The sequence below is a fragment of the Apteryx mantelli genome, chromosome 22 (genome assembly GCF_036417845.1).
Source record: "Apteryx mantelli isolate bAptMan1 chromosome 22, bAptMan1.hap1, whole genome shotgun sequence".
Lineage (NCBI taxonomy): Eukaryota > Metazoa > Chordata > Aves > Apterygiformes > Apterygidae > Apteryx > Apteryx mantelli.
This window is the reverse complement of record NC_089999.1, coordinates 12,489,349-12,510,999: the sequence shown is the minus strand read 5'-3', so window position 1 is coordinate 12,510,999 and position 21,651 is coordinate 12,489,349. Positions and strand designations below refer to the sequence as shown.

At 35.7% G+C, this 21,651-nt stretch overlaps 1 protein-coding gene across 3 annotated transcripts in view; it reads right to left on the bottom strand.

Annotated features, from left to right (window-relative positions):
- Positions 1 to 1,338: 1,338 nt before the first annotated feature.
- Positions 1,339 to 21,651, bottom strand: part of USP32 (ubiquitin specific peptidase 32) — an 84,608-nt gene continuing 64,295 nt past the window's right edge. For 2 of the 3 annotated variants that reach the window (XM_067309460.1, XM_067309461.1), the window contains exons 17-34: positions 19,615 to 19,769; positions 19,366 to 19,447; positions 17,503 to 17,577; positions 16,757 to 16,895; positions 16,369 to 16,474; positions 14,931 to 15,104; positions 14,230 to 14,404; positions 13,397 to 13,548; positions 12,564 to 12,675; positions 11,778 to 11,992; positions 10,166 to 10,350; positions 8,512 to 8,598; positions 7,514 to 7,634; positions 6,631 to 6,822; positions 5,719 to 6,013; positions 5,038 to 5,471; positions 4,256 to 4,348; positions 1,339 to 3,735 (exon numbers count right to left, since the gene is read on the bottom strand). In XM_067309460.1, the coding sequence (XP_067165561.1) occupies positions 3,562 to 3,735; positions 4,256 to 4,348; positions 5,038 to 5,471; positions 5,719 to 6,013; positions 6,631 to 6,822; positions 7,514 to 7,634; positions 8,512 to 8,598; positions 10,166 to 10,350; positions 11,778 to 11,992; positions 12,564 to 12,675; positions 13,397 to 13,548; positions 14,230 to 14,404; positions 14,931 to 15,104; positions 16,369 to 16,474; positions 16,757 to 16,895; positions 17,503 to 17,577; positions 19,366 to 19,447; positions 19,615 to 19,769 (2,966 nt within the window). In that variant the 3' untranslated portion in view covers positions 1,339 to 3,561. Of the gene's footprint in view, positions 3,736 to 4,255; positions 4,349 to 5,037; positions 5,472 to 5,718; positions 6,014 to 6,558; positions 6,823 to 7,513; positions 7,635 to 8,511; positions 8,599 to 10,165; positions 10,351 to 11,777; positions 11,993 to 12,563; positions 12,676 to 13,396; positions 13,549 to 14,229; positions 14,405 to 14,930; positions 15,105 to 16,368; positions 16,475 to 16,756; positions 16,896 to 17,502; positions 17,578 to 19,365; positions 19,448 to 19,614; positions 19,770 to 21,651 lie in introns of those variants that run through there. The other variant, XR_010886179.1, reaches the window with a different exon arrangement.

Here is a 21,651-nt window from a genome sequence, read left to right as displayed (position 1 = left end):
TCTCTACTTACACAAACCAATAACTGGAGAAGAATAAATATCTATGCAGAAGCAGTAAAGATGCATTATTTTTCACCTGCTATTATGAATTATATTTATTTTTTCACCTGTATCTTTTCTTTTGCTCCCTTGTGCTTTTTGTATGAATCGTATCTTGAAAGCTGTTTCCACCTGATGAAAACAGATAATCCACTTGATTTAAAATGCATAAGTTATTAACTATATCAAAACAACAAAACAAATGCTTAAGCACAAAATTACTAAGCGTTATTTACTTCATAATATGAAAAATTTTAATTTCAGGAATCGTTCCTCCTGGTGAGGCAAAACCCTGCATTAATAAACAATATGCAGAATGTGCCTGTCGCAGACAAACATTGTTTTATTATCTCTCTGAAACAGGCTCAAAATAAGTTTTTCCTTTTTTTGTGAGGGCATGTTATGAAACCTGAATTATGGTTAGAATTTAGGGTTCACGCTCGCAAGGCTTCTGCCTTCAGCTCCTCAAAGGCGGCAGACAACGCTGCCATCCTGTGGTTGCGAGCACCAGACACCGACACAGTTCCAATTTAAAGGAAAGGTTAAGCATATAGTCCATTACAGGATTTTTCTCAAAACTTCCTCTCAAACCTTCAAATAATAGAAATCTTTGCATGATTTTATTGTATGTCCATTATTTCTAGAACGTTTTTAAGCAAAACCTTTCCCTACTTTGTTAAACTCAAAAGGAGCCTTGTTTATCACTGTGAGAATCTGGGAATAAAATTATTACAGGCTGGATTTTAATTGTCCAAGTACACATACAAAAACAAAGCAACTAAATATTAAAATAGGTGTTTGATTGTTCAGTTTGTTCTGATAACCTGCAGAAGGATTCTCAAGGGCAGGTAGCCGGGAAATCCATGTGCAGCCACTGCTTCTAAACCATCACTGATCTCATTTTGCATCTACCACAATTGCGCCACAGAAAAATGTGAGAACCACTGAATTAATGTGGTTCAGTGCACTAGTTCTTCAGACTTCGCTATAAGAAGGAAACATCTCCCTCTCTCTCATAAATGGGCACACGCTTTAAATAGGGTTAAATGGACTAATTCTAAAACCAAACAGAACATACCTAAATGGAAAACAGAAATAACTCAAAATCACAATTTATAAGTACCAAGATAATATTTCAGCTTTTCTAAGAGACACACTGGACAAACAGGAGAGAACTGATATGCTTACTCACATGTTTGAATCTTTGAATCTAAAAATACATTTAAAGTTAATGAAAACAGTACAGAAACTTCAAAGCAGAAAAACAGCTATTAAAAATTAGCTGACAAAAAGTGACACTTCATCTGCATCCACAGTATTTAATTTGTTTGAATAATATAGTTACAGATAAACAGATTCACTCCATATACAATTACCGATATCTTTTTTTTTTTTTTTATACAGCTCATATTCCAGTACATCAACACTATTTTATTTACAAGGTATTTATGTACATAACATCTTTCTAAAGTCAGTGCATTGTCAATAAGTTTTATACAATAATTTACAAAGTGAATGTAGTTAATAGTTAACTTAATAAATTTACTACTAATTCATGAATTAATTTAATTAAAAAATTAATTACAACCAATGTAACAAACACAGAAGATCAAATAACATTAGTAGATTGTGCTACCTGCTTAAATAAAACATTTTAAAGTAAATCATTTGAAAATCTTTCACTTTTCATGGAGTTTGAGTAGGGAGGAATAGAGAAATAGGTACCGAAAAAGCTTCTAACCTAGAAATTTACATTTCATGTTTGCTTTTCTTCAGACTCAAAGTTTAGACCGCTTGAAAGATAAAAGAACATATAGCATAGGGAGCAACACTTTACAAATAAGACAATACTTATTTTGGAGCTGATCTGCTGTCCTTACAGAGGCACAACTTCCAACAAAGACGATGAGGTTTTTGCCTGAGGAAAGACAGCAAGACCAGCTGATACAATTTCTTAAATGGATAAAACCCAGATCTTTCTGGAAATTATACACTTACCGGTAGGCTTGGCATCGTTGTAAAGCACATTAAAAGGAAGCCAAACATTAACTTCAGGGATCAACAGTCTAAGTTATAAATTTTGTTAGTGAAGATACAAAATCTAAAGAATTTGAAAGATGTCTTGATAAAATTAGTAAGCTTCTAAGACTCAGCTGAAGAACAAAAGGCTGAAAGAGCGAATCATTTATCTTGATTCAGATATGCAAAAAATTTAACACTGAAAATGTTTAAAGAAATGCCTACTCAAAAATAACCATCTTTTTTTCCTCAGTCTCTGCTAAGACTCGGTCATGCTTTCCTTCATACAATAAGCCTGCTGACTTAGAAGAGCATCTTGCAAGGACATGGAAAACAATTCTGTTTTAATTGCAAGTATATGCATCACCTGTTGCGAGAAAGAATTTGAAAAAGGCAAACCAAATTTTGAAGAAAAAAAAAAAAGCCCTATTAAATTATGAAATCAATTAAAAAAACCATCCATGAATGCTACGATAGCTACCTGACAGCCACAGCTTCTTATCTGTTTGAAATACACAGTGGATAATTCACAGCCATTCACTCCAGAGCCCTTACAACAACAAAAACAAACTATGTTTTTGAATTTAATTATATGAATTTTTAAAAGTGCAAATTTAAAAGCAACACCAGTCATGAAACACAAGCTCAAGCATCTTTCCTTCCAAAAGCTGGGAACACTTCGTGCAATGTGCACGTTTTAAGACACCATATGTATAACCACAACTACTCTTTTCAACCTGAAGTTTCTTTTTTGAGGCATCTCAAAAGTCTAAGATAGCACTCTTCAGGCTGAAAAGCCATTCCTGAAACATGTTGATTTGCACAGCCACCATGTGGAGAAAACACAATTTTAATAAAACCATTCAAGTATAGAAATTAATCTCTTCTCAAATTATGATTAGGTTGTGCTCCCAACATACAGAAAGAAAGCAATTGACACACATTAGTGATGGCAAAACTGGAAACATTTCCAACTCTTGATGTTTAGTCTTTAAATTCGTGCACTTTTCATTCTCTTGCTTTCCGTGTTTTGCCAATAAAATGCAATAAAACTGCAGGAAAAAGGAGGTAGCAATATCATGTTGTCCAAAGACAACACTACTTTTTTTTTCCCCATTATCTTAAATCTAAGGACAGCCTTAGGATTTTGTTAGAATAACTGGTAAACTCTACACTACTTTGTTTAGCTCTTATTTGGATTATTTAATTTAGCTCTTATTTGGTCCTAGTCGGCTTTTCTCAAACCATTTTATTTAAAGGCCAATGGCAGTTTCAGCCTGATGTCTAACATCAGAAATGTTTAGAGCATGTAGTGAGATAACAGAACAAAACAATACTATCTTTATATTAACTGCTATTTAATTAGGGTTTTCTTTTTGTGCTTTCACATCCCAGGTACAATAACTACACTTAGCTTATCTGTTTCAATAACATTTTCGCCAAATGCAAGCTTCAGCGTGTTATCCCTCACACTCTCAAAACAGTCCATGGAAGATCACCTGCTTACTGTAAAACACAGTACTTCTTATAATCTGACTCAAAGTCTTCATCCATGCTGCTCGTGTCTGCCATCTTTTTGCCATCTATCTTTGGCAGAAATTGTGCATAGTCTACGCCCTGCTGCTCGTAGAAGAGAATGTAGGCAGAGTCGGTGTCGATTTCGTCAGGGTGCAACTCCTGCGGAACAAAAACACTTCCTGAAACGCGCAACGGTGCGACTGCGTTACTGTCGCTGAACGGCAACACACGCTTTGGCCCTAGAAACAGTCTTTTTTAAATGGCAGCTTACAGCAAGGAGAATCACATTTTCTCAGTCTCCCTTATCATAGTTATCAGGCTCCATTATTTACTTGAAAAGCATAGCAAATTTTGAGTGACAAATGCAATAGAAATATTGGAACTTAATTATTCAGTAATTGAATACAAAACAGCTAGCATAATGAAAAAATATTCTTGGACTTCCATTTTTAGTAACTTTTCCATCTTTGTACAAAATAAGCATCTACCCATGTTAGCAGCTGATGAACACATACTAACATGAAAAAAAATGTACGACTTCAGTTCACGATTTTAATATTCATCTGAAGCAAATTTTGAGATAACCATGGTTTCAAAGAACAGTTCTCAAAAAACATGTATTTCTTTGTTTCTAGACACCCAAGTAAAAAATTATTTCTTACAAAAATAAAACATTTACCTTACAGCTACTGTCATTGTAGCAGTACCACTTGTTGTTTGGGTTTTTGGCATAAGTAACATAATGACCCCCTCCCATAATTCCTGAATGGCACTGAAGAAAATGAAAAAGAAAAAAATTTTGGATCAAACATCAAAAACACAGAATTCACAGAATAACGTAACAAATTCATGTTCTTTCCACGAGCGACAACAGCTTGCGACAATCTGTACTTGCCAAGGATGCCTAAATGTTACAGGCTCTCTTAAAACAAACCTCTTCTCTCTGAAGTAGTAGTGCAGCATATTGTATATGACAAAAATATTTTATGCATGCTGGCCCCAGCAGTTCAACACAGCCAGTCCAAGGCCAGTGCCCCTCTCACACATCTTTATGCCTTTATCATTTTCCTTTACTACCAAATTTTGTTTCCTTTTTGTTTTCCCTTTTCCCCATCTCAAAAAAACCTAAAAATAATCCAAGTGTTGGTGCACAGAAAGGTCTTGCTTGATAAAGGCAGCAGAGACAGACAACCTGAAAAGTGTATTCTAATTGACTGTGCTGTGCTTCACAGCTTTTTTTTTTTAAATGTCTGAGGCTGACTAAACTTATATATTCAAGCAGAAAAAACAATTATGCGAAGATATACTTTTCAGTTATATTCAGTTTTATGGCAATTTTATTTTGCTCACAATGACTCTACTTTGCTCTCCTCAACAAGAAATCTCTACTTTTTGTAATGAAAACAGTAAACACATTTAGTCAAAACAATGCCATTGTAAGGGCATAAAACGTCAACTTACCGAAATTGCATATAGATTGTAAATAGGGTCAACACAAACTTCTTCTCTTTGGTCATCTGTAATATCCTCCTCGCTGTGGTTATCAATTTGACCATTGATACTTCCATTACTATATGCATTCTGCTCACAAATGTATCCGTTGGCTAAAGTCATCTCAGTGTCCTGAGCAGTGTATAGTTCACTCTGGCTACCACCCAAAATCTGCCCTCTAGTAAGAGCATCGCCTTGGTCAGAAGTATATTTCTGCTCCTGGTCAGTACCATTCTCTTTACTTGCATCCAGATTTTCTTTGCTATTTGACAGTTTGTTTTTACCTAGCTGTGGTAGCCGCAGGCGCCCTTTACCTCTTCCTAAAGTCCTTGGGCTACTATTTGGGCTACTGTTTTTACTTGAAGGACAGCTGGTTCCACTTTTCCTTCCCAAAGATGGAGATGCTAGAACAGAAAACAAATACGAACTTGAAAGATAAGTAAATACATAGTCTAGATTTTTTAATAAAAGATTTCTTTTAATAACCAAGCATTAAAAATCCACTGTTCCATTGCAATGTATGAGTAGTATATAAAAATAGGACTGTCTGTGCATGCACACAAACATGCGCACTTATAAACTGAAATACCAAATACCTTCCCAAATACCAGCATTTACTGGAATGTGCTATTTTCCCTAAATATTACTTACCTTTGATATTATTCAAGACATTAGTAGTGTTAAGGGAAGATGGACTTCTGTTCAGTACATCCCCTTCGCCTGCTGTGTAAGTGATCTGCAGATCTATTTTTCTAGACTCCCCTTGGAGAGTCCGTGCATCAGGAAGGTCATCAACATGGGGAGTTAGCTGTTTTCTTTGAAAATGACTTGGATCCCTTTGTACCAAAAAGGCACTTGGGTCAAAATTTTCTCGGGGAAATTTAACAATTTTCTGAGATTTTATCCAGCGGCCATTTACAAACTGAAATCTTTTCAGGTGAATGATCTAAGGAGAAACATGTTAGAGAAAGTCAAAGGAGGACAATTACACCACAATGATCTAATTTCACTGTTAAAAGACATTTTTGTTTCTGAAACATATATATTTTATCATATATTAATAAAAAGTAATAACACTGTATCTGAGCATTTGGATTCTGGGTACAAGCTGATAAAATATGGAACTAATATTTTCAGGGGAAAGTGATAGAAAAGGTTGCTTCATTTCAGTCACCAGCGCTGTGTATAACCTACCAAATTTGAAAGGCAACAGACACAGGTGTTACATAACTAGACCAAAGATCAAGACTGTGTTACCAAGAAAGACTGCCTAAGTGTGACTTCTTTGTCAGAGCAAATCAAAGTGAATGCAAAATGCAACCATTTGCTGCAATGTATCAGCTAAAAAGATGCACAGGGATTTTAGGTTTGTTTTAAGTTATCTGCCTGCATTACGGAAATGCATGATGCAAACAAAGTTAGTGCCCCTGCTGACACAGTGAACAGAAGTAAATATAAACCTTCTTATTTAGAAAGAAAAAAGAGACATACCTAGCAATTCAAAATTTGTGAGGAATGTACTTTGTTTCTGTTGTTGTAGAGGAAAATTATACAAGATCATACCAAAATAGGGGGAAGCCTCCAAAGATCCAGTTTTTTGGTGGCCAAACAATGGGTCTTGCATTTGGAACAGTAGTACATCTCATCTTCTCCCAATTCCTCCTCGCTGGTGAAGGCTCTAAGACAGCTGTCCAGATTGATGGGCTCTGCTTGAGCTCGTCGGCTTTGCTCAACACTTTCGTGTTCTTCTACAATCTAAAGAGGTGAGATTAAACTGAATCTGACTTGGAAACGTATACAAACTGCTCAGAGGAAGGCTGTATTTAAAGTACCATAGAAGAAACATATCATATAGTTATTTAGGATTAAAAATCCAAGAATAGCTGCACTAATTTGAGCAGGTATTTTATTTCAACTATGAAAAGGCAGACATACAGATAATGTGCTGTCCTTATTCTTAATTTTTGCATATCCACAAGGCACTAGTTTACGGATTCAACTCACAAATCAGAATAGTTCTTCTAGATTAACTCAGTTGTGTGCTTACCTTTATTTGTTTTGTAGACGCAGTGAAGCAGCTATGTTTACTTACACACAACTATTTGTAGCAATGGTGTCCTTAGAAAGTGTACCAAATTAACATACTCTCTACTATATTGTGAAGAGTAGACCAAAAGCAACTCAGAACAGCCAGAAAATACACATCTGTGGTTTCTTAAAAGATTCACTTTCACGTTATAGACATGTAGGAGGTCTAAAATTAAGACAGATTTATCCAGAATATACTCTTCAATGACTACTGCCTTTAGTTTAATAATAAATAGACAAAACAAGAATCGCTAAACAAAAAGAGAATATCTTCCAAACTTGGTCTTGGTAAAGTGGGATGTGTTTTAGAGCTATTAACATTCAAACAAATACTGCAGGCTTTATGCTGTAATTTTACCCGTTCCTGTGATGTCTGGTAGCGTAGGTGGAGTGCTGTTGGATCCCAGTCTACAGCAATGTAAGCATTCCCAACACAAGCTCTATCTTCTGTGCACTCAATTTTACAGCCACGACAAAATCTAAAACAAAAAGTTAGATGTGATAAACTGTGCAATCACAGATCTACATTAATTCACATCCCAATTCTGCTCCTTATTTTGTATTAGATACACCTCCACAGTTACAGGCTTTGCCTTCAGTGTAAGAGAGGCATTTTTTTAAAAAGATAACCAATGCCAATTCTCTATTTTGCCACAAAACTCTAATGGAGATGAAACACTGAAGCATTTGGGTGAGCTCAATCACCTGTCTGCACAGAGTGCTGAGCAAACCTAACTACCACACCAAAACTACAGTTCTTTGTCTCCACGGGTATTCTGCAATATGATAGCTAATGTACATTATTTATCTAGCTGTAGGAGACACCTTTTTGGAACGAGTCTGTGGTCTGAATACTGTCCAGCAACAGTCTGGGATTTTCATTAGCATGTCCCTTGTTTAGGAAAAATTCCAAGAGTGTTCCCAGGGCAAATACCTATTGTCTATTTTAGTTTTTACTTTTCAAATGGCACAGAAATGGCTAATGGTAAATGATTTACATCCACAGTAGTCTGCTGTCACATGAAACCATCATAAATCATCTAAATACGTACAAACGTGCCCCTGTATATTTACACACTTGAACAGGGAAGACTGGAAGGGGTTAAGAGGTTTTTGATAATCTGATGCCTATCTCCTAATTTAAAGTTTCTATGTCAGCAGAATTTTCAGCTCTTCAAGTCATAAAAGCAATTCTGCAGTGAAAGTCTGCCATGTGGGGGTTCTAGTTGAATTAGATTCTAGACTCTCATTGTTTGATATTACCTCTGAAGTCTGAAACGTATCAAAAATCTATTATCATAAATTACATTTCTGCTGAAGTGACTCTCCTGCTTAAATCTAAAAAGGACAATTTACCTGTACCACGGACACCAAGCGCAGGAGTTTCCATCCTTCTGAACTACCCTCAGGGTGAACGGATACTGATATCCCATGCTATCATCACTGAAACAGAAGAGATTGCAACATGAAACACAAGCACTGATTCAGACTGCCAATTACTTTTGACCTTACTTCATTACCCTTGCTGTTTACTAAAACACAATCCTCCCCCCCCACAAAAACAAAGAAATCTGAATGGTTAGAAATATTAAACATAATATAATAAAACAAGATCTGCCTTTATGTTGTCTAAAACCCAAACATGCATATTATAGCATTAGTTTTAAGTCTACTCAGCAGGATAGTCATTAAACAGCAACTATTTAAAAAAAGAGAGGCACAATTAAAATATACATCAATCACATTCATACTACTATCAATACTTCTTCACTATTTATAAATACAGTAACACAACTAGAAAGAAGGAGAATTCAAGAATATTTTTAAAGATCTTGCGGAGGTAACAGAACTCACATAAGCATCAACAGTAGCAAAGTTTTCTTGACACACGCTGGTGGATGCACAAATCAATTAACACAAATCACGCAAATCAATTAAGCAATAGCCAAGACTATCATGGTTTCACAGCAGTACATCCAACCAGAAAATGGTCACTCAAATTGCTTTACGTAGTGAAAGAAATTAAGGCATTAAATCACTATATATTAAAGATATGAGTTATTTAGTAGAGATAACACTGCAAGAAAATAGAAAAGAGTTTGTGATAAAACTCTTAAGTAGCACAATGAGAAAAATCTGTTAAAGGGCAGGTCTCATGCATACAAACTGACACATCCCCAAATAAAGGTGACGTTTTCAGTCTATTTAATTAAATCATTAAGAATCTGTCATTTAAGCCCACATTGCATTAACTTTGATTGGGTCTGACAATGACAGATATTTAACTGAGCAAGAACATCTGAAGTGTTTCCGCAGAGGATTTACATGTTGTTCAGTACTAAGCCTTAGTGGATACAACCATGAGCAGGTGTGCAGATGGAAGCAGACACCACAACTTAAAAGACCAGGTCTACCATTCATTCTGGCCCAATCAGCCTACAGATTCCAGATATTGTGCTTTTTTTTTTTTCCTTTTTTCTTTTGGGGGGACAGGGACCGGGACGACCAATTCTCTAAAGAGAATCAGACTTAGCATCAAAATTATCAGCCGCAAAGCAGAATTCAAATGACAGAAAGCCTTCCCCCCCACCAAAAAAGCCCAAACAGTTTAAGCAGTTTTACAAGAGAATTAAATATACAGAAGACACTTTATTAAATACAGTCTCATTTAAAAAGCTATCTGAAAATATCTTATTTTCACAAAGCTACTATATTGCCTTTCATTGTCATTATTAAATCACAGGACTTTTAAATGACTTCCTACAAAAATAACCCACTAGATGGAATCTGCAGGCAGAAAACATCTGAGGTAAAAGCGCACACAACTGTTCCTAAAATTGTTGACATTTAAATCTTAATTATACATTAAAAACCATACATTCATTCCATGGAGGTATTTTCAGCCCTTAAAATGGATAAAGATGAAGAATGAGCATTTTTTAAATCTTCTAAAGGAATCTAAACCACTGGATTGGGTAATTCCAGTCAAAGGTTGGCACGCCACACTCACCAGTCTTGCGCATGATTACTAGCTTCCTGAGGAGGGAGAGGGCTGGCAAGCCTGGAAACCTGAATCCACACTGCATCATACAGGTCTTTTTTCCGTGTATGAACAGTACAAGGAACAATTAGTGGCATTCCAAAGAGGCTAGGACGGTTCTTCTGAGATGAAAGAAAATATAACTCTGTCCGCATCTGCGTATGTGAAACAGGAGAATGAGTCATATGTAAGTATGCATTAACTCACATTACCACAATTATTACAATGCTGACCTATTACTCATTTCAGTCTCTGGCAATTAAACAAATGATTAATTCAAGAAAAAGTACTCAATTTCAGTAATTTTTTCAATATTAAAAAACTGAATTTTGATCACTGACTTCAAACTGCCTGAAAATTTAATTGTATTTTATGATATTGTGGCATTAGACCATGTCAACACTTAACATAAACCTAGGTTTCAACCACGTATGTTTTTTTTAATTTCAAATGATGCATATTTTCTTACTTTGACCACCACATGGTAACTTTACAAAGCAGACAGATGGTAATATCTGTCCCAAAATGACCTCTACACTAGGCAAATTTATGTCTTCTAGAGAAAGAAAACTTTTATGTCTACAGAATGTAATGGGAAGGTAATTTGGGCACTACAGACTCGTACACAGGTCATTCCAAGCAGATCAACCAATCTTTGTGCTTCACGCTTTCCAGCTGTAAGAAAGATTTAGCACACTGACTTAATGATACGGAGGTACAGTAAACTGCTACTGAGCCTTGCACAAGTGTTATGCAACGGACCCACTCCATTGATAAAATTTTTGGCAATGACAAGCACGGATTCCTGGCATAGCTTCCACAGGCAACTTTAATGCTCTGTGAGATGTATAACTAACAGCCTGTAACTGCTCAAAAGCATTATACTAATCCCCCTAACAGATTCTGCCAAATCTTGAATCAAGATTGTGGTGGTAACAGTGGTTATTAGCCACTACTTGAGAAACTAAAGAAAAAAAAGCCCCGCACAAACCCACTGTAAAGAGGGAGAGTCCACAACCACTAGGCTCTGTCAACAGCTTCTAAAGCCTAGAGACAGAACGTACACAGAAAGCAAGGTTATTTGAGGTGTTCAGTCATCCAGCTTTCACATTTAGAGTTCAATTTGACTGCAAATGCTTCGAAAAAGAGTAATTCATGCTATCAGAATAACCCACGAATGCACTATATATCTTTACACTATTTCTGTACAAGAAGTAATAAGGCTGTTCCACATAATGGGAAAGAAACAAATTTCATGTTGCTTCTCTAATTGTTTTTTTTTTTCTGCTCAGAGACTCCTAGAACATTTTATCAGGGAGTCAGTGAACACCCAAACATGCATCACAGCATTAAAGAACTGGGAAGCCTGCCAATACTGAGGAAAGAAAAATACACCAACATTAGACATTGCAAATTAAATCTGTGAAGGAGAACTGTGTGTAAGCCTAACAGGGAAATGTGTATTCATGTTCCCTCTTTTTAGAATACAGATTAACTAATCATATGGACTTCAAAAGAAAACTGCGCTGACTTTGAGAAAGTATGTTACGCACAATTTGTAACAAGCACAAAATCTACTCACCATTTTTCTGTGGACTGCAATTATATACCCTGTACATGGACTATCAGAAAGCAAGGGCACATGACCGTTGAGAGTCCAGTTGGCAAGGTTATTACGTTCTGTTCCACATGGCACTACAGTATTTGGCATTCCATTTGGAATTAGGGTTGGTTTGGGAAGGTCCCCATTCATCATTATGTTGAGTGCTCCATTAGCTGTCGACCCAGTTGAGAGATCTGTAGATGGACAATTACTCTCAATCTACAGCAACCAGAACTGGTAACAAACAACAAGATTTTTTTGCCTTCCATTCTGCCCAATGTATTTCATGAAATACCTTCCATTCTCCTTCAGACCAATATGTAATCTTTTGCCTACAACTTTGCAAAATCAGAGCATGCAGTAACAAGAAATAACAGAATTGTTTACAATCTATATATGAAACCACAAACAACGAAACAGAAACCAAAGCTGAACAACATGCTTACTTTTTTTTTTTTAAGTATGTCCTGCCTTATAGCCAATCTGCATGTTTCTTGTTTCTTTATTACTTGCAAAATATTTTCATTAAAATAAGTATATAGTGATCTTCAGACTCCTATCCTGGGCATGACCCTAGAAAGGATCACAGATCACCAGTGGATATTGAGATGGCTCAGTTTTTCTCTGGATCAGAGCTGAGACTTACCTGTCTCTTTAATTCTCACTGTTCCCAAATTACTAAGGAAGGTCTTTCTCCTGAATTTCTCCAGTATCTAAGCACTGTGCATTTTAAACGAACAGGAAAATAAGTATGTTTTATTTTACCTGTCTGCACAGGACTTGATGCTGATGTAGGGGATCCTGGAACCGGTATTTCAAATGCACACAAAAACCCACTCACTGATAACCGGACTTTCTGGTTGTCTTGAGGAAAGTTCTTCAGGAAAAAAGGGAAAGTCAATGAGACACGTATGTACTTTTAACTGTGACCCAGAACATGTTTCATTCTTTTGCAAACAGTACAACTATCAGCTCATCTCCCCCCTCCCATCTGCTTTCTTATACCTACGGGGAAAAAGGAGAGCCAAAAGCCAGATGACTTTGCAGATCTCTGCAGCAAGACCTGAGAGCGCTATTATTGGTTCTCTGAACAGACTGAAAGCACCCAATTTCTACCCGCTGAAAGTAGTTTTAATTCTGTTCAATGACAGCAAAAAAAAGTCACACACTACATAAAATCTAAGCCAGTCATTTCTTATACTTCCAGCCTCTTGATAGTGTTTAAATTCATCACAGCACTCTAACTTGAGTCTTATTATGTCGAGAAGATTTTATCATTTTTTTTCTAAACATATCATTAGTAATCAATTCAATTAAAGTTTTGCAAGTTTCTATGTCAATTTTCATTTTGGTTACAAGTGGTTTATTATGGTTCAGTTGCCTTTAATTTTAAATCTGTTTAAAGCAAGCCAAACTGAGGTTTTAAAATGACAAAAAAGTTCATACTTAACTAAGCTGAATTTATTACCACACTTTTAGTTGTTTCAGAGCTCCTGTAGGCAAAGCTTAGTGTCAAAAAGACATAGGATGCTGATGTACACAAATAATCAGAAATACCAAAAGTAGGTTGCAGCAATGATTTTTTTTTTTCTTTTTACCTTTATATTGGAGCTATGCACTTCTGCGAGTAGAATCTGTTCTGGTTTTAGCCCACAGAGTTCACTTAACTGTTTTTTCAAACCTGTATACTTTTCATCCATGTTCAACCTCAGGCCATATCGAACAGGAGTAGTACCATCTAATTTAATTACTTTAAAGGGGAAAAGAAACACCTTAGTCAGCAAACCAGGTAAAATTTAATAGAATAATACATTACATCTACTTATTTATTAGACAGCACTTTTCTTCCATTTTTAAATCTGATTATTTTTTCATTATCAGACAATTTTCAAGGTCTGCAAAGACAAATGCCAGAAAACCCCTAACTGCTTAGGCCATAGAAAATAGTTTCAAATTTTCTTCTTTTATCACCATTGCTTTTGCCTCTTCACCCACAATGTATGGGTTCTTCATAGTATAATTCATAACCCACACAGTAATTTTTGTTTGCCTATTCTTCCCTCCCACCCTCCCTTTTTTTGCCCTAGGCAGATTTAAGACAACCTATACAGTACAAATTTTCAGTGACCAGAAGGAAAATGTGCAAAATTGAGATTTTGAGATTTTATGTATTAAGTACTTTAGTCAAAATTGAAAATGGACCATCTATGCCGTTTAAGAAGATTTTACTTTAACTGTATTCCAATGAAAATTCTTATAGTCTCATCTATCATACTAAATAGTTATACTATTTTTTAAAATTTAGCTGCATTGCTAGTAAGTGCTAAAACAAATAAAATTTGTTTTGTGACTGTTCCATGAAAATCTGTTTCGTATTTATAATTTTTGTTTCAAGAAAGACAAGTTTATACAGTGTTAAACCACTACCCACCTGTAATTTCTAGATGCATGTAGCTATCCATTGGTAAAGGCAAGGATAAAAAATTAAAAGGGTCAAATCTAACACTTATATGTCCACAAGTTTTACATTTTACTTGTGACTTAAGCTGCCCATGAAATAAATCTACGACAATGGATCTGTTTCTTCTCAGATGGTTTTCCCAGGCCTAAGATAAAGTGTAGAAAAATAAAGTTAGAAACTGAAGACTACTTGCTAGAACTGCAGAGGGAGAATATGCTGGAATATCTCCAAAGCTTCATCAGCCTACAGAACTGAAATACGTTCCTGCAGAAGTTGTTTACTAATTTATAATAAATAGGTAATATTTAGTTTCAACATTAGTAAAGAAAAGCTCATTCTATTAAGACAATAACCAAGGTATGAGATCATTTAAAAAGCTTCTGAAAAGACCATCAGGTATTCTGAAAAGTTTTGGTATTCCACATTCAGAAGAGTCATTCAAAACGACTATGAAGTACTGCCTTTATACCTGTATATTATTATACTTAAATCAAATTCATTTTCAGTTCAAAAGTGAAACAGGTTCCTTAAATCACAGATCTAACAAGTTTCAAAAGACAGTATAGAAATAGTATTACCAGAGGGCCTCTCTCATCAACACCTTTAGCTTTCCTAAGAAATAAAGTAGTTCCTAGTAGCTTAGTGCTAAGAGAAAACACCTTAACCCATACCTCTGCTGCTACTTCCCAGTCTGGTCGACCATCACTATCTTTCAGTTCAACATATGGCTTATCATGAACTCTATTCAAATCCTCGTGAAGACCATCCAAAAGAAACGCCAGGAGCTCCTGTGAGTCTTGTTGTTGAAAACCATTAAATCTTGGAGCATATTTTGCTATTGTCCACTATAAAAAAAAGCCAAAAAGTTTTTTAACATTATGTGACAAAAGTTGTAACAATAATCAAAATATTGTAGAAAAAATGCATGCTGTCAACCAGCACAATAAATGCAATTCTCAGAGTTAAAGGAATCTCTCTACGCTTTCACAACAAAAGACCATTTACAGGCTATGCATGATCTTCTGTCCCTAACAATGGCTACGAAAACCCACATCTTAAACCACAACCTCCAATTCATATGAGGTAACTCCTCTGAACTTACAGCCTCAGCACTGAACCACGATTATATTCCACAGACAGCTGCTCCCTGAGGACCAGGGCTAAGGCCTCCTGGTTGGCTACAGATGTGCATCTTCTTCCCCCGCAGCTCTTTGCTCAACACCTCCACTACACTCCTTACAGACAAGAAATGGCAAATCTGTGACCAGTTTGGAGTAACGTACATGACAACTCATTGCCCAGGATACGCTCGCAGATCTCACAGCCAGCTTCTAACACATGGAATATATACGCAAGTCCCCTTCCCTTTCTCTAGTGGGGATATTTATTTGAGTCTCTGCCCAGTACCTACATGCTAACTCTAACAAAGCTGTAGGGATGTAATTACCTTTAAGTCTTCCACATCTCTAAAACATGGCTGAAAACAGCCACAGAGTTCAATGTTATTGTGAGTGGAAGGCAGGAGAACTGAGAGAAGATTTACAAAGACTAATTGCATTAAGACTGAAAAAGAATACTACAGTATTAATTACGCAAACTAATGACAGAAACTTGCGCTTTTCTTCCTTACGTAGCACAGATTTCCATATTTAAATAAGCTGAATGATAATCACAAATAACAGCCTCCATGAATGATAACTGACATCCTAAATATGTTGTCTAACTTTACTAGCAGCACTATAATAAAGTAATATCAGTGATATGGTTGCCTTCAGCACATACTTGTAGGTTGCATAGTTCAAAAAGATGTGTAAGTTTAATATGAATCCTTTTTTAATTATCAAACTCTTAAAATAAGAACACTTATTGAAATAAGAACAGCAAGAACATTTCCGCTGGTATTTCCAATTTTTTTTCTTTTAGCTATAACAAAAAAGTTAAGAAAAATCTAACTTTTATACACATGATCAAAGCAAATATGATAATTAGGTAGCACTGAGGAGGCTTTCCCAGAACTATTACAATACAGATAACACCAGAAAAGAGAAGAGTGCTTTTAAAAATTTTTGGTACTAAAAAAATAAAAAATAAAATATATTACAGACTTACCCGCAGCTTTAACGGTGCTACATTCTTCTGAGTTCCACTCCACAACTCCTGAACCAAATCCCCATAGCATTTGGCCATGTGTCCTTTCATTCCTATTGGATTTGTCCTAGAATTCATGAAGTCATTAATGTCATACCAAAATTTAAACAAAGTCCAAGAATGGGGATAAATGAGGAAGCTCAAAGGCTTCTTGCCGAACTGTTTTAACTCTCCCAGAAACAAAAGAAGGTATATTTTGGTACATCTAATCTGGTACCAGTTGCATAGCTGATGGCTGGTAATGCTAAACTTAATAGGATTTATTCATGCTTCTACTTTTGAAGGCTGAAACTAATTTAAAAAAAAGTTAACACAACTAAAATGCTAATGGGCTCAAATAGAAGATTACCTGTTAAGTTCATAAAGATGTCTTCCTGAGATGAAATATCGTGTTAGAGGTTGTGTATTACTGACACACTGGATACTAGAGTTCATGAAACATGTGTTACCCAGATTGCTTAATCCAGTAGCACCCTTTTCAGTAGGAACTGAGAGAAAGAAAACATAATTATGACAACTGTGCAGATGTGAAAAATTAATCCACAATGGTATATTAATAAAGTTAAGTTTATGACCTTTTAATTGCATCTTATTCAATTTAATCTGCTCCCAATTACAAGACTGCAGTTAGCACAGAGGCAACAGAGGACAAGTCTGTTCAAAATATCCGCTCTCTTAATTTTACTTAAGTCAACAAAAGGTGAGGTCAGCCACATTTTGTCAAGCCTGATCTAACATGGCCATCTGTACAAGCCATATGAACTATTTTCAGGTAAATAACTATGGTACTGCAAGTTCTGGTTTCATTTGGAAAAAACTTAACTATTCTTCACCTGAGAAAAAGAAAACCCACAAAATAATAAACACAAAATCTAGAATTTGTTAAGTTCCATTTGCTACTGCTGCACCTATGCAACCCTCACACATTTCCAGCATCTAAGTTAATAACACAGAAAGAACAAGCAAAGTAGCAAAAGCATAAAAGACCTCTTTCAATGTTTAGAGCACTTATATTAAAAATAATTATTTCAACATAATATACCCTCTTGAATTTTTCTTCTCATTATAATTCAATTACTGTGCTGAAACACTTACCTTTATGTCTGTCTATTTTACTGCTGTTTGCTATAAAAGACATCTCCTCTGGCCAGCTCATGTCTTTGTTTCGAACTAGAAAGAAATATGGTATAAGGGTTACAAGGATTTTTTTTAATCTACTCCAGAGAGCTTATACGGCTAAAGAGATTTCATTAAATTTTCAACTATTTAAATTGAGATTAGAAACTTGCTTCTTTTTAGCTGGTTATTATTTTTGTTAGTTTTCTTTTCAATTGTTTCCAATCATTAATTACCCCAGTAACTTGTATAGGACGCAGTCTTGAGATTTCTTCCCTGTTGCATAACAAATCTTTTTAGGTATTACTGTAATATTTAAAAAGGCACCCCACCAAACTTGAATGAATCTGTTCAGTTCACGAGTGATTGCTAATATTTTTTGTTGTTGTTACAAAGCAACAACAGAGTCAAGTGTTCTTTAAAACAGTGACAGATTTCACACATTTCATGATAAAGTTGGGGAAAAAATTCAAGCTTTCCTGCACTGGCTTTACCACCAGCTCCGCAGTCATGGATTCTTCTCCCTTGCACTGATACAAAGCGTTTGTACGGCCACGCAGCAACCTGGCTTAGGGAACTGACCTAGCTGAAAAGAGGGAGAGGGAGTTGTTTTTCACTAGATCTCCTCTCCGAGTCAGTTCATAGGTAGGTGACAAGTAGTTGTCCACAGGTAAGGAAAGTGGCATAACGGAGGGAGGGCAGACCGCTTCCTTCAGTGGCGGTGTTGACTTCAGGCAGTTTGTTCATCAAACAGGATTTTGTTTCACCTGATACTGAAAGGTACAGTCCATCTCTCCACCCATCAGTTCCCATTTCTGCCCTTGTGTCTGCTCTAGGATTAATGCAGGTACACAGTAAGTTGGATCAGCCACTGAGCCAATTGTAAATTGATTAAATAAGAACTCAGGCAAGTAGCAAAAAGGGCCATGCCATTCAGCACACCAACTTGAGGTATGACATAAAAGCAAACTGAGTGAGGCTTGTACAGAAACAATGCAAAAACCACTTTTGTGTATTTCCTCTAAATATTTATTTTTCCCATTTTTAAAACGAGCATAGCCTCTGCAATATAAGGCCAAGAGTAGAAGGATTAAGTATGTACAATTGTATGTATGTATGTGCTTCCAAATTTAAGTGATTAGATAAAAGTCAGGTCAAACTAGCTGAGAAGTCAGCTGATCTGTGCACCCTTCTACCTTTGACAAAGGCCTATTTCATCTGCGACTAGTAGGACAGGACTGCCTAGCATAACAGTGCACGGTGGGAGAACGAGAGACAACGGACCTAAGTTGAAAGGAGAGAGATAAGGACTGGATATAAGGAAAAAATTTTTCACCATGAGGACAGTCAGTCAAGCAGTCAAGTCCAAATGTGTTAGATTCTTTCTAAATGCGAAAAAAAGCAGTTGGTAATGAAAATCTTAAAAATGAACCTGGTTGGACTGAAACAAGCAGTTTTCTTCACCTTCTGCTTCGTATTTAACAAAGTGTTCCTGCAAATATTGTACCCCATATTCTTGTAAGATTAGTGGCTGGGGGGGGGGGGGGGGGGGAGGGGGTCTCAAATGCTTCACAGAGCTTTCATTCTGTCTCTGGTGTTTTAGGTATTACTGTAGCAGCAGTGGATTATTTGAAGTTTTGGAATTTTCCCCTGTATTGCTTTCAGTATATATAGACAGATGTATATTTACACACACTTCTTCCCCAAAACATTTTCAAAGATTTAATATTTAGGCAAAAGTGTGTTTGTAGTACATATGCATAATTTGTTAAGCACATATATACTCATATAAAACTGTACTTGCTCTTAGTGCATAGACTACCCTATAGGCCTCTTTCATACCTTCTATTACCAAATGCTGCTCATCCTGGATTTTAAGATACTCCAATCTGTGATCTTCATCATCCAGCAAAGTAAGGTAGTTCTGCAGGATAAAAGATACTTCATATAAATATTATTTTTAGATTTGAAATTCTCTGACGATAATTTAATCTCAAAGCAACAAAATTAAAATAGTATTAATAAACTTCTTCACATGTAAGAGTATCAGTGTGGTTTTTTTTTTTTTAATAAAAGACATATTGACATTACCTCACTGTTGTATAACCAGAGGCGCATATCCTCTTCTTTTATACGTAGCCTCTGAGAGAGATATTCATGTATCTCTTTAATAGTTTGCATTCGACTAAAGCAGCCAGTATAAGCCAACACTCTTTTTAAAGGAGCATTAGGTGAAGGTACATTCCCTGGGTTCACAATCATAAGAAAAAAAGCAAAAGATGTTCATAACGTGCACACCCATATGCAAAGTGAAGTAAAAAACTGATCACCAGTAACTTACTACGCCTACTGTGCTAAGTACTTTCTGTGAAAAGGAACTATATGCAGTTCTACTTTTATTTATGGACAAAATAATGGGTTGGATTGAAATCAAGTTGTTACTAACCCTTTGGGATGTCTCACATCAACACAAAGCAAACTTGCTATCTACTATCCAAAATTATCACAAAGCAGATAAATTTATTTCCCTTCTAACCAGAAATAACAGAAAATTGATCTATTAAGATTATCATGGGAAGTCATTTACAGGATATTTTAACAGAATTATCTGATTAACAAGCTTTTCTTTCTCTTAAAGATAGAGTATCAGAGACAATCATAATTTTCAATATAATTTCCCATAATCATAATTTTTAATATGATTTCACATTTCACAACAGAAACACTCTTTAAAACTCATGTTCTGAAAACATATTCTGTGAGGATTTTGACCAGAATTTCACAACAATCTTATGTTTGCAATTCAGAGTAATTCCATTGATCAAGATTGTTGCCGTTTTCTATAATATTCGCTCATCTTTAAACAAAAAATTTGCAAATGCTCAGTTTGAAACAGATGAGACCAACTTTACATCTTTTACTTTTTTGAGCTTCTTCAGTTTAAACTTAGAAAGTTCCCACCTCCCAGAGACAAGTCTGTAATATGTTTATGGAAAAGCTTCCATTATACAGAGAAGTCTGATAGGGCAATTGCATTACTGTAAGTAACCACAGAAGCAGTATCATTCTAGATTTGTCATCAAAAGTTTAAAATAAATCAAACAGTATCATAAGAAAAGACACAATATTACATGCGATCTGACAGAAGAGCAAAACTCGACTGTAATCATCTTAGAAGTAAGCAAAGCATCAGTTTTGCTTCAGTATACCAGGCAAAGGACTAATTTTTTTAAAGAACATCAAAAAGCTTTTTCTAAGATTAAGGATCAGAGGATTAGTTGTAAGATTACAGCAAGAAAGCACATTTGAAAAACCTCAAAAAGATTAATAATTGATTGGACAAATGAATTAGTGCAGAGCAAAATAATTCCAAATCAAGATCAAATTTGGTGTGTCAGAAGACCCTCTTTATTTGAATTTGGGCATTTTAGGATGTCCAAACAAAGCAGTTTCCATTGTACTTGGCGAAGTAGGAAAAATGAATTTGGGTAGCAGTTTCTGTAGCGGAACTTGATCAAGCAGGCAGCCACTATCTGCACATTAAGTATGAGATTCTATCAAAGCAGTGAAAAACCAAGCATCTGCATGAGATTTTAAACACACACTAACACTAATATGTCTCTAGAATTTAATCTGCAGTAGGCAAGTGAACCTGTTTCTGGACATATGCTACTGTGGTTGTCTAATCTGCATGTATGCAAACACACATGCATATGAAAATCAGGTATTTCCTTAGACCCCTTGTACAAGCCAAGTATGCAGTTGTGCATACAAACTGGTAAGTGAAAACAAGTCCCTGCAACACTTTTTCAGCTGAAAGTGTGAAAAGCTACAAGCTAAAGATTATTCTATAACCCATGACTTTTACAATCTTTTGGTGAGTACTGTAATTATGTACACTGTAATTATGGCACATATGTTTTAGCTGGATGTTTATACTTTCCACTGAACCCCCTCCACCTCGGTCTCCTCACTCTATTATGTTTATCTTTGCAAACAGCATCAAGTAATAGTCTTCATATTCCACTAATTCAATCTTTTTCTAAAGAGCATTAAATAACTTTGGGCATCAAAAGTCTAGCTGCCCAAGTAACTAAGAACCAGCTGAGGGCTAAATAACAGTTTTGT